This window comes from Clarias gariepinus, chromosome 13 (genome assembly GCF_024256425.1).
Source record: "Clarias gariepinus isolate MV-2021 ecotype Netherlands chromosome 13, CGAR_prim_01v2, whole genome shotgun sequence".
NCBI lineage: Eukaryota > Metazoa > Chordata > Actinopteri > Siluriformes > Clariidae > Clarias > Clarias gariepinus.
Window position 1 is genome coordinate 25,581,398 of NC_071112.1, and position 13,631 is coordinate 25,595,028.

General features: G+C 38.3%; 1 protein-coding gene across 7 annotated transcripts in view; it reads right to left on the reverse strand.

The window, feature by feature from the left end:
* The window catches only part of hectd1 (HECT domain containing 1), a 36,494-nt gene that overhangs the window by 12,853 nt on the left and 10,010 nt on the right, over positions 1-13,631 (reverse strand). For all 7 annotated transcript variants that reach the window (XM_053509655.1, XM_053509657.1, XM_053509654.1 and 4 more), the window contains exons 10-24: positions 13,401-13,575; positions 12,618-12,756; positions 11,425-11,595; positions 11,120-11,342; positions 10,629-10,892; positions 10,415-10,491; positions 10,075-10,209; positions 9,530-9,676; positions 9,333-9,427; positions 9,136-9,241; positions 8,519-8,653; positions 8,274-8,413; positions 7,580-7,903; positions 5,729-5,895; positions 5,239-5,415 (exon numbers count right to left, since the gene is read on the reverse strand). In XM_053509655.1, the coding sequence (XP_053365630.1) occupies positions 5,239-5,415; positions 5,729-5,895; positions 7,580-7,903; positions 8,274-8,413; positions 8,519-8,653; positions 9,136-9,241; positions 9,333-9,427; positions 9,530-9,676; positions 10,075-10,209; positions 10,415-10,491; positions 10,629-10,892; positions 11,120-11,342; positions 11,425-11,595; positions 12,618-12,756; positions 13,401-13,575 (2,475 nt within the window). The remainder of the gene's footprint in view (positions 1-5,238; positions 5,416-5,728; positions 5,896-7,579; positions 7,904-8,273; positions 8,414-8,518; positions 8,654-9,135; positions 9,242-9,332; positions 9,428-9,529; positions 9,677-10,074; positions 10,210-10,414; positions 10,492-10,628; positions 10,893-11,119; positions 11,343-11,424; positions 11,596-12,617; positions 12,757-13,400; positions 13,576-13,631) is intronic.

A 13,631-nucleotide genomic window follows, 5' to 3' on the forward strand; every position in this document is an offset into this window, starting at 1 on the left:
ATTGAACATTAATCAATTTCAACCTCTTCCTCTTTACAACTAAAACGTTTAGATAATTTGGATGGCGAATGTTCGATGCTACATAGTGAAATGTCAGATGCATCCTAAACCCAGGTGATGCACTAGAGGGAAATTAAAAAAAAAAAAAAACGTTGTGTGAAAAGACAAGCTGAAATGATCTTTTCCTCTAGTCCTAAAAACTATATTGCCAATCTTAAAAAGACTTCCAGTCCATCCAGACCATAAAAAAATGTCACACAGACATGCAGTAGGTTTAAACTGATCGAGGTAAAAATAAACCAAAACAGATGAGTTCGTGAGTAAATGAGTAATACCTGTTAGGTTTGGGAGAGGGGGAAAGGTGCACAAAAAGTAGCAAAATAAAATAAAAAATATGAATCAACAGACAAGACTGAGAAAGTCTTTTCTTTCTGCTGCATTCACAAGATAGAACAAATTGATTTTAATAGATGGGGTCTGAAAGCTAGAGAAAAATCACAAATGAACAACTGAACAAGTCTCTGGTCAAGTATGCGACTACGAGTACACAAAGCTCAGAAGCTCTCGTTTCAGTGTGACAGCCTCTACCAATTGGCAGTCACAATGTTTAGGGGAGAAGTCACCTACCACATTTTACACCCATGCAACACCCTAAAGTCCTTAAAAATGACTGAACTGTCCACTCACTTTACAGAAGCAAGATTTTTTGAAGGTCTATCTCGGAATTAGAAGCATTTTTACTCTGCCATCTCTGTTTCAGACAAAGTAGGACTATTTACAGATTTTTTTTTTTGAAAAATCTTTTGCAGGGGAATCACACTATCTACAAAGCAAGTAAAAGTAACAGCTGAATATAAATTCTGTAATCCATGTTTACGGAAATGGCTGGGACTAAAATTTTGACTGACATGTTATTGGTCTGTCAGTGTCCAAAAACTATTTGACCACCACCCAAAGCGATTTCAAAAATATTAAAGAAAAATGTTAACTAACTAGGCATGTACTGTATAATACATGTTTACGGTTTCCGTTACTTGTCACCTAGATGGGCACGATAGTTAATTTAGTTATCATGTATCTAACTAATGTAGCTTTCACTTGAGAAAAAAGGAGACAGGGGACAAAAAGCTACATGGCTAATGTGTATAAAGCATAGCTTTCTACATCAGCATTAGCAAATGTCAGCTCTGCCATCTGAAGAGAGAAAACCTGAGTAACCTCCAAGGAAGTGTCGCCTAACGGCAAGTACTGCAAGTGTGCTAATTTTGAGTATGAATACAGTTTTGATTTTGATTTTGTAGGGCTTTTTTTAAGCACACAAATTGCTGTTTTTTTTAGGTCAGATCTGAGTCACTTGCGTAGAAAGTCCTAGATCGGATACAAATCCAATACACTGCCATGTGGCTTGAATGAGAATGTACAGATTGGAATTCAGTGCAGGGATTTTACAGCAGTGCTAGCAATAGCTGATAAAACAGCTAAAGTGCATCTGGCTTTCTTCCTTCTTCTGGATGGAAACAAATACAGCTGACTAACTGCTTGATGCATCCTGCAGAGCAACATTTTTTTGCTAAAATCGTATCCATTGTTTGAAATGGGTGCTCACACATACTCATGACGTTTTAGCTCAGATGATGCGAGCACAGACACCATTTCAGAGGACACACGCATAAGGTTCAAGATTCGCACTGGTCTGGTCTGGTCTTAGTCACAACTCTTGCCCTGCTTTGGTCTTGATGTCGACTTGGTCTTATAAGTCTTGGTCTTGATCTCGTTTTAGGTGCTCATGACAACAATATTAATTCAATTTCATTTCTATTACGCTTTTAACAATATTAGCACCCATGCACTGTATACATTTGTCATGCTGTAATGTTTCATTCCAACACCCACTGCGAAAGAAAGCTTAAAAAAAATCTTCCTTCAGTCAATTACTCAATGAGATTTATTCCATTCTGCACTGTCAGAGGTGGTCACCTTGAAGACTTATCACCATAAAAACTTTAATATCCATTTGTCCAATCCTGACTAATTCAACTTCTGGCCAACATTCCCCACAGTCCAGTCCACATTCTTAGACAGAGTCACTACAGTACGCACACATACAGTATTAAAAACATAATTATGACAAGAAGCCAAATTCACCCAGGACTTAGCAGACAGAATGGAAACACTCAATGCATAAATATGCAAATCAGACTTCAGAAAGCTACAGCCAATTGTGAGCGCTGCTTATTCATGGGCTTTGAATATGAATCTCTTCACAGACATCAGTCAACTGCTGCTTAGCACGTCATACGTCATGCTGCATCCTGACAGCCATATGCATATTAGTAATATGAACTAATATTCATGTTTGGCAAACCATTTAATCACAGGATCAACTTATGTTGCATGCAGAGAGAACCTGCAAATATTACCAACCTTCCTTGTCCCAACTGAGGACAACTCAATATGCATCCCAGATTGTAGTTGCGAAATGGGACCCAATAACCCATTCTGCTACAGAGCAATGGTTCAGCCAAATAACCTTTAAGGGGCCAGGTCTTAATGAAAGATATTACGTGTCTGAGCCGGAGTAATAGGATTCAGAACTGAGCTGTATCACAAGGCAGCGCAACACACTGAGTAAAGCATAATCTCCCCTTTTAATCATACATAAGCTCACAGATACCCAGTGTCTGACTAAATGAGGAGAAAGAGAGAGAGCGAGAGAGAGAGAGAGAAAGTACCTCAGCTGATCTGCTTGAAAGTTTTATATTAACATCAAAGAAATATTAGCACTGATTTAGAAAAGTTACAGTTCTTTCTTCATCGAGAAAGCATGAGTGAAGCCTTTTGGTTTCTCTTATTATTACTGCCAGGTGCTGTGACTGAACTGACTGTATACTGGTGTTTACATGTTATTCTCCAAAATGTTAGTCAAACCTTTGGGACGTCATGGCACTCTGGTCGTGATCCGAATCATTATACTGACTTCATGATTTAATTAAATTCCCAGAATGTTTTAAACAGAATTTTAATGATGACGACCAACGATTTAGACTTTTTCGATTCAAAGCGTGCCCGGGTTTGCCACACCGCATTCTAAGTGGACTCTAGCACAGTATACTGATCTAAGTGCAGGTATGGAGTGTTATTACTACGCAAACATACCGAACTTTGAGGTATGGAGATCCAGGTTTTAGCTCAGTGTGTAAAAGCACTTTAAGGGAAAGTAAATAAAAAAAAATAATTATTCTCCATTCAGTAGTCATTTCAAGCTTCTTGTGAGCAGTGCCTTTTAGGAAGTTTTCTGCACGACACTAAACACAAATAAGTCAAGCCAAGCACACGTTTTGATGATTAACATTTGTGTCAATTAAGTGTTTAAAATGCTGTAAGTTAAAATGTTTCTTTTAAGACCAGGGAAACCTAGATCTGTACAGAACACATTTAGGTTATTAAAAGACTTAATCTTGTTTAAATAAAGTTTATTATTATTTTTATTTTAGAAAGACCAAAACAAACTTGCGATAAATAAGCTAAGTGACTTAACGTAATGAACATGACTGAAGTGCAAGGTGCAATAAATGTTGTTGGTCTTTTGGCTGCTCCTGTTTTACGCCGGATGCCCTTCCTGACGCAACCCTCCCATTTTATCCGTACTTGGGAATACTGTCAGAATACTGAAGTTTTATAAATAATCAATGCTGCATGAGCAAGACTGTTGCTGTGTTAAATATCAATATCAAAATATTCTATGTACTGTATGTACAACAAATAATTTAATACTGGTCATGACAGAAAGGTATCAGAACACACAGTGCATCACAGTCCGCTGCATATGGAGCTTAGCAGGCGAAAAGTTTAAGGTCATTGGTCAAATTTCTCGGATCTCAATCTGTTTGAAGCAAACCAACAGGATGCACCAGACAACCATGTCTGATTCATAGAGGCTCAACCCTGTACTTCACAGCAACTAAGGGATCCACCATTTATACCCCCATCAGCCAGACACCCCAACACACCTCCTGAGTCATGCCCTAAGGGGAAAAGATGTCCCAGTGGCATAAGGGGAAAAAAAAAAAAGATTGCGCTTAATACACTAAATGTGCTGTGGTGTCTGGCTGATGGGGGTATAAATCAGTGTATAGTTTCGAATATTTCACTCGTGGTTATGCTTTACTCTGTACATTTCAGTATTTCATCCAGAGATGGGTTCCTGGGTTACATTTGTACAACAAAGAGACCTGACTCAGACCTGACAGAAAATGTTCACAGTAAGGAGAACTGACCGAGACTTGCACCTCATACATATAGCTTCAGAAAAAAGACTAAGTACAAGATAACTAACACCTTTCTCACGGACACTGCATGACGTCTTAGTTAGTATGCTGGGTCATTAATTGGCTTCACTGTTTTACAACAGTCAATTCTAGGAGGTGGTGTTCCCATCTGCCCCCTGAAATTTACTTAAAAGTTGTCAAATAAATAAATGGAAAGAAAATAAAGAGTAGTCACTGTTCCCTTTGTGGCCTTCGGCTTGAAAGTTTGATCTGCTGTTTAGTTGTTCTTGGAGTTGAAGTGAAATGATGTAGTTGAAGGTCTAGGTCATGTTGCAAGAGGGAATTAAATGTTTTTATGGACTAAATCTCTCCCAATGCATATTTGATATCTCAATTGCCATGCACCACAGGCTGGCTAATAAACGCAAGAGCTTCTGAGGATCATAGGAAGGTGTACCCATACCGAGATATCAAAACTCTTTAAAGAAAACTGCTTGCAGACCAGTCTCTTTAAGTTGGTTACTTTTTTCAGTGCAGATTAGTTATTTTAGGACATTCTCTTAGGCCAGGCTGGATTAATACAGATTTCAAAGCAGTTTAACTCAATTATATACTTCACATTTTTAGAAAAATGACAACAATAATAATCTACCATGTTTAAATCAATCATGTTTTTTTTTTTAGCTCAGGATGCCTGACAATACATAAAGCAATTAATTTCCTTAAATAAACAGGTGCCATTGCCCCTGCAGTATGTGAGCCATTAATATAACTATCCTATACTGTATTCAGTTTGGCAAAAACATTTACTCATATCACTGTGTATAACTAAATGACTGAATTAATGCCAAGTATTCTGATAAGCATTTTAGTACAAGCTTTAAGGTTACACATGCTATCATGTAATTCTAACTAGCAAATTACAGGTTCTAACATGCATCCTTCTTACTAAAGTGTTACCATTTCTTACCATTATGGGCCTCTCCAGTCACAGTGCCCTCTCCAGCAGGGTTGCCATCCTGATCTCTCCACTTCCAGTCAATGCCACGCACCACCCGGGCCCCAGGGACGATGTACTTCATTACCTGAGAGCGAAAGAGGCGACGTTGTCGACGCAAGTTAGCTTCTGCCTCCTTCACAGCTTTACCTAATCAACAAAGATAAAAAATAATAAATTAGGGAAAGTGTATAATTCAGTAACATCAACCTTACCATAAAAAAGTATATTAAAACATTTAAAACCAGTTTACTCTGTATACTCACATACTAAGAAAATCCCCCCATTTTTTTATGTGAGCACAAAATCAGATTTTTTGGGGGATTTCGAAAAAAAAAAAAAAAAAAAAAATTATATATATATATATATATATATATATATATATATATATATATATTTGTTAAGGTTGAATAAAAAGTTAAAAATCCTGAAGAAAAAGGGATTTGGATTACAAATTTCTTACCAAGCTGATCTTCACACACGCCAGTGACTGTGCCGTAGATCTCCAGTCCAGACAGTGAGAGGTAGTGCGTTTGTCCACTGGCATTCTTCCCCATCTGTTTAATACGAATGTGTCTCCAGCCATGTTTTTCATCTTTGGATGGGTCCAAAGGCCACGTGGCAGTTGACCTAAGATGGAAACCAAATGTGTAAGCTGCAAGCACTGGAGAGAACAAACTTCAAATTTACTCAAAATCAAAGAATAAGGGCTGAGCTGAATCAGGGTCAAACAACATACAGTACGTTCCCTCTGATGAACTTTGACTTTGATTACAGCACACAATGTAGTGGCCAATTCACAATTTTGAAACCTGAAATGCACCAACGACATCAGGGATGAACAGATACATTGATGTGATACGCTGGTCATTCAGTACATTCAGGTATGTCAGCTGACTATTTTATTTGGGGAATAAGAAAAAATAAATAAAAAAAAATCATAGAAATTATTAAAATATATCTGGATATAACCCCATTGGGCTAAGGAACTTTTACATGTGAATAATAAGCGTGAATTGCAGTCATTGCAGTTACTCCCTACGACTGGTTTGATACTCAGCGTGCAGCTGATGTTACTGCGGCACCATCTATCCAACAGTCACAGTTTCCTGGCAGTATGTCGGTATGTTGCACTGGTTGAAGAAAGAGGACACCGATGCATCTTATTTCAATGAGCGCCAGCAGCACAAATACACCAGAACACAAGTTGCTAACGGAAGTTACCGTCCAAATCTGAAAAGGACGAAGTAAGCTCATTATCGACAAAGGAGGGGCTGAGGTTAATCTCTGTGCACATTGGCTGCAGGAAACCAAGTTACCTGCTAACCAAGCTTTTTAGCTGTTAGTAGGCAGTGGCCAATACAGTCCTCTGGTGTTTGACAGAGCTTACTTCACCTTGATGGCTCCACAGTGCTGACAGCTAATTGAGCTAACGTTCGCTAAACAAGGTTAATTAGCCATGCTCTATTTCTCCACTGATCTCGTATGAAGCAAAAATAGAAAAGGACATCCCTGCTGAGATGGAAAAAGAGCAATTTAATCCTGATACTCATGTGCCGATTAGAGGCAATTCCGGCAGTGGACAGGGGACAGCATGTTCACTCTGACCACTCCGTGTCTATAGGCAACACACTGTGATGCACTCTGTTTCGACACCTTTCTATCAGCCACGGTATAAACTTTCAGCAATTTGAGCTGCATTAGCTCTTCTACTGGATTGAACTACACCTGCCAGCTTTTGCTGCACACGTGCATTAATGAGCCTTGGTCACCCCGACCATGTCAACGGTTCACTTTTGATAGGTCCTGACCACAGGCTACAGGGAATATACCACAAGAGTTACAGTTGTGTTATTGCTCTGGCCCAGTCTTCCAGTCATCATAATTTGGTCCTTGTCAAAGCCACGCAAATAATTTTGGCAGTTTCCAACAATTCAACTTTATGGTAAAAAATGTTCACTTACTGCCTACACACAGTGGTGTCACTCACTTCCCGCTAAGATTGTAATGAGATTGTGAGATGTTATTTACTTCACCTGTCAGCGGTAAACAATGAGACTGAGTAACGAATAGTTTTGGCCACAGCTGCTTAGTCCCAATCCTGATGTGGAAATGCTCATACTTTCACTATTGAAAAAGTTATTCATGATTTCTTCTAATCACATTCCTTCCACAAAACTGATGAGTCACCATTACCCTTACAGGTTTTAGAATGCAGGGGAGAGTTTTTAAAATTTTAGTAATTTTAATGTTTACATTTTGCTCTTCAAACTGTCTGTAACTTAAAGGAAAAATACAAAAACAAACACCCTACCCCGGCTCATTGAGGCTGCCATCATCCACATGGGTATAAAGAGTCATCCAATTCTGTCCATCTTTGGATACTTGGAAAACCCAATTGCGAAGAGCTGAACGTCCATAGCCACGAGCATGGCGAAGCGTGTAGGCGGAGGGAATGACCCAGAGACCCAGGTCCACAGCAAACCAGGCATTTTTGTCATCATTGGTGTGGCAATTGAGGGCTGAGCTGTCTCTGCTCAAAATGTCCTCTAGACGCCCATAGGGAAGATTCCTGCCCTCCGATGAGGTCACCACCACCAGACCATATGCTGCAGGGTTTACCCATTCATATGCAGTCCTGAAAATAGAACAGGACAAAGTTACACACCATGTATGATAAAATAACAGTGAACCGACACTAGGCTTTTAAAATTTTTCTTTATTAGTTTACACTTTTTATTTATTCAGACGGTACCAGATTTTGCTAAACAGCTTCAAAGACTAACCTACTGACATACAAAAATGGAATTAAACCCATTTAGTGGCTTTGATAACTGAACACTAATTTTGATATGCATTAGAAACCTGAGGAACCAGCTGCTCTCTTACGGTCCTGACTGCAAATTGTGCTCTCTGGTCGTACTTTTTCAAAATGGAAATGCATCATAGCACCGAATACAAGTCGACCCTGGGGAAGCATAGAAAAGATTCTGAACAAGAGAACTTACTTTGCATTTGTGCCAATCCAATATACAATGCCATTCTCATCAAAGTCATGCTGGTGTCTAAAGGTGAAACTTTGGCCTTCTCTCAATTTCCTAACAAAGATGAAGGAGGCTCTATCGAAGTCATACCACTGCTTCGCCACCTATTGAACCAGAGACACAAGTGTTACCTTATTTTAAAGTGGGCAGAAACAGGATTAAAAATAGACAAACCATGTATATAAACATAAAAATACAAAAAACTTTACCATTTTAAGCAAATACTGCTCGAGAGACTCAACGGTAGCCAGAGGCTCCATCTTAAGCATCCTGCCAGTCCGATCAATTAAGGCCGTCTCACCTGGAGCCCGCTCCAACCGAAAACGCAACCTCCTGGTCAGAATCTTAAAAAAAATAATAATAATACTTTAATAAATTTACTAACAATTTCTAGGTAAATAAATAAAATACATAAGACCTAATCAAATACATATTAGATTATTTTGGCAGTGCATAATACATAATAGTAGTAATTACACTGGCTGTTGGTGTTATCAAATTTATTTTCCCACCATCACAAACCCAATCTTGTGCTGCTCATGGTTATATAAGTTTTGCTTGCATTTGCTCATTTTCATTCACTGGGTAACTGAGACTTCTTGTTAATATTGTTTAAGAAATCAGCACTTTACCTTCTAATAGTTTATCTAATTGGTTAAATTATGGTTAGCTTCCTAGCTTTCTGCACTTGTGTAAAAATTTATATTTAAACATTTATTGGCAAAAATGTATTGCATCCACATCCTTCCTTTTCTTAGTCATTTAAATTTACTGACACATGCACCCGTCACTTCAATCATCAACCCATTCATTACTCTTACTTTACCTGCAGGTTGTACGCTGAGCCAGGCGAGTCGTACAAGTGAAGAGGTAGCCGTTCTATAGACTCCAGCACAGCTATTAACTTGCGGATTAAGGCAACTGCGGGTCGGCTAAAACAAATTTTTAAATACATCTTATACGGTATACATTAAGAAAAAGAGTAAGAAATATTGCTTTGGTTATATAAAGATGGGTTCCTACCTTTCATCATCTTCGTTTTCACTGAATGCAGTTTTAAAAACATTTATCCTCTCCATCAATTGCTTACAATCATGTTTCATATCAAGGTCTACGCTCTGTAAAGAAAAAAACACAGTTAGAAAACAAACAGGAAAAAAAAGGAAGCAAATGTAAATGTAGCAATAAGACATACACTAAACTGAAAAAAAAAGACTCACATTATTAAGAACAGTAAAAAGTGCTTGCACAAGGCCACTGCTGCACATTTCATAGGGAGAGATGGTGTTCTCATCCTTGAGAACCACTATCAAATTTTCTAAAGCAGTCTTCATGAGGTCTCGCCATGTGTTCTCTCCCTCGATACACTACAACACATTAGACAGAAAATTTTATAATACTGGAAATTTCCATTTTTAAGATAAATAAAGACCTATGGCTATTTAATTTAAATTCCTCTCTCATTCACTCCAAATTAAAGGACATAGTCAGCTTGAATACAATCAAACTTAATATTCTTATACGATAATAGTTACTTGCTAAATGTCAGTGTTGTTTAAAATTCAGTGCAATACTGTCATTACTTTTATTTTTACTACAACATGCAAATACATGTTCTAAATAAATAAAAGCACAAAAAATAATTTCTAATATTAAAATGTAGAATTTACATTTTTAAAATAAAGATAAAAGCAGTTGAATATGTTCTTAAATACTCTATTGTAATTGAAGAACATGATCCAAAGCGACATGGACGTAACGTGACCTGTCTGTTGGTGTGCAGCTCCCAGGCAGACTCCAGCTGAGTGGCAATGTTTCTCAAAGTGACGACGACTCCTCTGGGCATACTTTCTACAGCCTTAAAGTGGTCATCATACAAATCTCTAGCCATTGTCTTTACCTATAAGAAAAAGGAATAAGTTTGTAAAGTGACGTGGCATCTTAAATAAAACTTTTACACAACTTTTACAGATTTGACTTTAGGAGTACAGACCGATTACTTATTACACAATTAATCTCCTATTTCTAAGTACTTTTTGGGGATAATAATTAGCCTCTGAAAACATGGCTCCTCAGAATATTACACACCACAAGCAAACACCTACTTTTTGTTTTGTTTTTTCCAATTTCGATTTGAGCTTTCGTCCTCGTTTTCCAGTCCACCCTGTCACAAATTCTGACCCTGGATAAGTGAATAACAAATAGTGACCATAAACAAGTATTTGAAACAAGGCCTGACGACATACAATACATTACAGTAACAAAAACAAAATCACAACACAAAACAAGCAAAGTACACATATTTTCCCCCAAGCTTACCAAGAGAGGTTTCAGCAGTGAAGGAATGCTTGGTGCCTCGGTTGGACTCAAACACAAAGCCTGGTAGGTCTTCTTTCAGGATGGTGGCCTGCTGACCGTCTGAGTTATGAATGGCTATCTCGCCCTCCTTTAGACACGTGAGTGACCAGTTGCCCACTGTGAGCTTCGTGGGTCCCACTGCTGACAGGATGGGTTGGCTAGCTGTGACCGGTTTCACCTGACTTCTGGCACGCTGCAGCTTCTCCAAAAACTCACTTCGACTCTCTGGAAAAAAAAAAAAAAAAAAAAATCAGAAACACTTTTAAATCACTAGATAGTTTATTTTAAAAGCTCTTAAACTTAACAATCCACATGATTAATTTTCTTTTGGTCTATTTAAGTATCTATACCAATACCAAGCCTCATCTGAAATCAACCACGGAGAGGAAAAAAAAAAAAAAAAAAAAAAGGGTAAACGGAAAAAAAAAACGATTAAAACACCATCAAGTTACCTGAACTGTCAGAACCACCCTCTGGGCTGCCACTGGAGTACATGGTTGCCAATTTTCCATCCAAGATGAATCGAAACCAGCCATTGCTACCGTTGGAAAGCTCCAGGGCAGCAGCATCACTCCATATATATAAACAGTCCCTGCCTCTGATAATGGACCAATCCCGCCAATGGTAGGGCTTGCCCTGCTGAATCTCTTTGGCATCTTCCTGGGGCTCATCCTCCTAAAATAAAGCGATTTTAAATTAAATTCAGTTTACAGAGGAAATGAAAAGCATAAAGATTTTATTTTTGCCTGTTTGTTACCTTCTCTGGTTTGGCTTCTTCCTCGTTCTCATCATCAGAAGTTGGGCCTGCCAGAGTGGACACCTTATTAATGACACCTAGTCTGGCCAGCTGATCCAAGAACACGTCGCCTCCCTTATCGACCAGATCCCGTATGATCTGCAATGCCAGCAAGTGACCATCATCGTCATCCTGTGGAGGAAAGAGGAAAGCATCTTTCAAGTCCTTTGATGATACAAACCTCATTAAACCATCACAGTAAACCACACTAGATTTTTTAAATTGAAATATATATTACACCTAAGCACTTTATCATCAACACCTGTAATTCTAACCATGTAAGTAATAATCAGGTACATGCCTGCGTTACATCAACCATCAGAAAGAGGGATAAATGAAATCTTGCTGCTTTTTACCACAGTGTGATTGTTGGAGCTAGTATTTCTGTACCTGCTGATCCCCTGATATTCACACACACTGCAGGCTTTAGTTTACTCAAAATAATGCAATAGGGAAAAAAAATGTGGTAAGCAGCAGTTCTGCGAACAGGTAAATGTAAACAGAAACTGGCCAGACAAGTTCAAGCTGACAGAGAGGCTACAGTAACTCTGATCATCTCAGAATGCATAACAAAGTTCCACTTCGGTCATTCAAGCACAAAAAGTAATTGTACTGAGCATAGGCTCACCAAAAGGCTGAAAAAATAGACTGTTTTTATGAACTTTGATTTCTGCTAAGGATCACACATTACATGGTCAGAACTTGGTACAAAAATCATAAATCCATGGACCCAACTTGTCTTGTGTCAACAGTCTAAGCTGATAGAGGTGTTATAATGATGTGGGAGAATGTCATCAATTATGACTTGAATGCCACATAATATTTTAGTATTGCTGCTGCCCATGTGCATCTCTTAAGGCCACAATCTACCTTTAAATGGCTACAGGGTGAAGGTGCACCTGAAAATCTGCAGGAATTTGTGTTCTTCTCAAAGGTATTTTGCTAACAGCGTGTTGAATCCATGACATGAAAAAGTGAAACTGAGAACTGGTTTAAGAGTGAAGGGAAGCCCTACGCAGTATCACGATAGAGTTTATGAAGTGTTTCGGGCTAGTAAAAGCTTCAACATAAGGCTTGTTTAAAATGGTTTTAAATCAGAGACAATGTGTAAGAGGGAAATTCACAAACCACAAAAAAAGAAAGAAAACACTGACCTCCTGATCCAGTACAGTAGCAGTGATTTCCACCAGGATCGTGGGCAGATTGTGTCCAGCATCAGAATCACACACTTCCTTAAGCAGCACTTCAGAACTGTAATGAACCATCTTTCTGATGAGCGCTAAACTAGCTTTCCTAAACAGGAGAGGACATAGCACAATGTTACTCAGACCTTAAATATAATTTGTAGATGTAAAAAATGAAACTGAAACATAGGGCTTTTTTTATTTAGTTGTAAGTTACTTTACTGTCAGTCATGTACTTCCCTATAACGCAGATACTTTTAAACCTACGTTCTTGACCAAAGTCACAATCTTTACCCAGAACTGAATTAACAAAATTATGCACTTCTCCCATACACCAGACCATGCTAAGATATTAGCATATTGCTAAGAAGTTAGGATAAGTGTGTTTTTAAACCTCTGAGCCACTCTTGATTGAAGATACATAGAAAACTAACTTTTTTTAAAAAATGCGATTTAAATATTTATTTCCCTTCAAGTACACAAGTGCTAACTAATAATACATAAATAAAAAAACAAAATCACCCTACTTTATGATGGAGTCTTTAATGTTTCAAGAGCTTGTACTGACTAGTAGTAAGGGCAATAGCATTAATCATAGAGGCATATTTGGGCTTAGCAAGACAATAAATGCAGGCTTCCTCAAAGCAAAAACTTTAGCTTTTTTCTTCCACTGCCCTATGGGAGTTTCACTTTACAGCCCTGTCAGTGTAATGCACTGGAATATAGACTGTATAAATGATAAGGCAAATGAACCTTATTGAAGGCAGCATGGTTTGCTGAAAGGTTTGTGCAAATACTGGAAGCAGTCTCTTCAAATAGATGGGTGCCATCTCAGGGTCTCCTTTCGGCTCACTACCCTCCTCCTCTTCTTTATTCAGATCCTTCTTTTTCTTGTCATCCCCTTTGTTCACAGGACACATCCAGTCCCCTAAAGCACAAATAAATTAAATGTTCAAAATGGACTTGACCACAACTGGGGCTTAC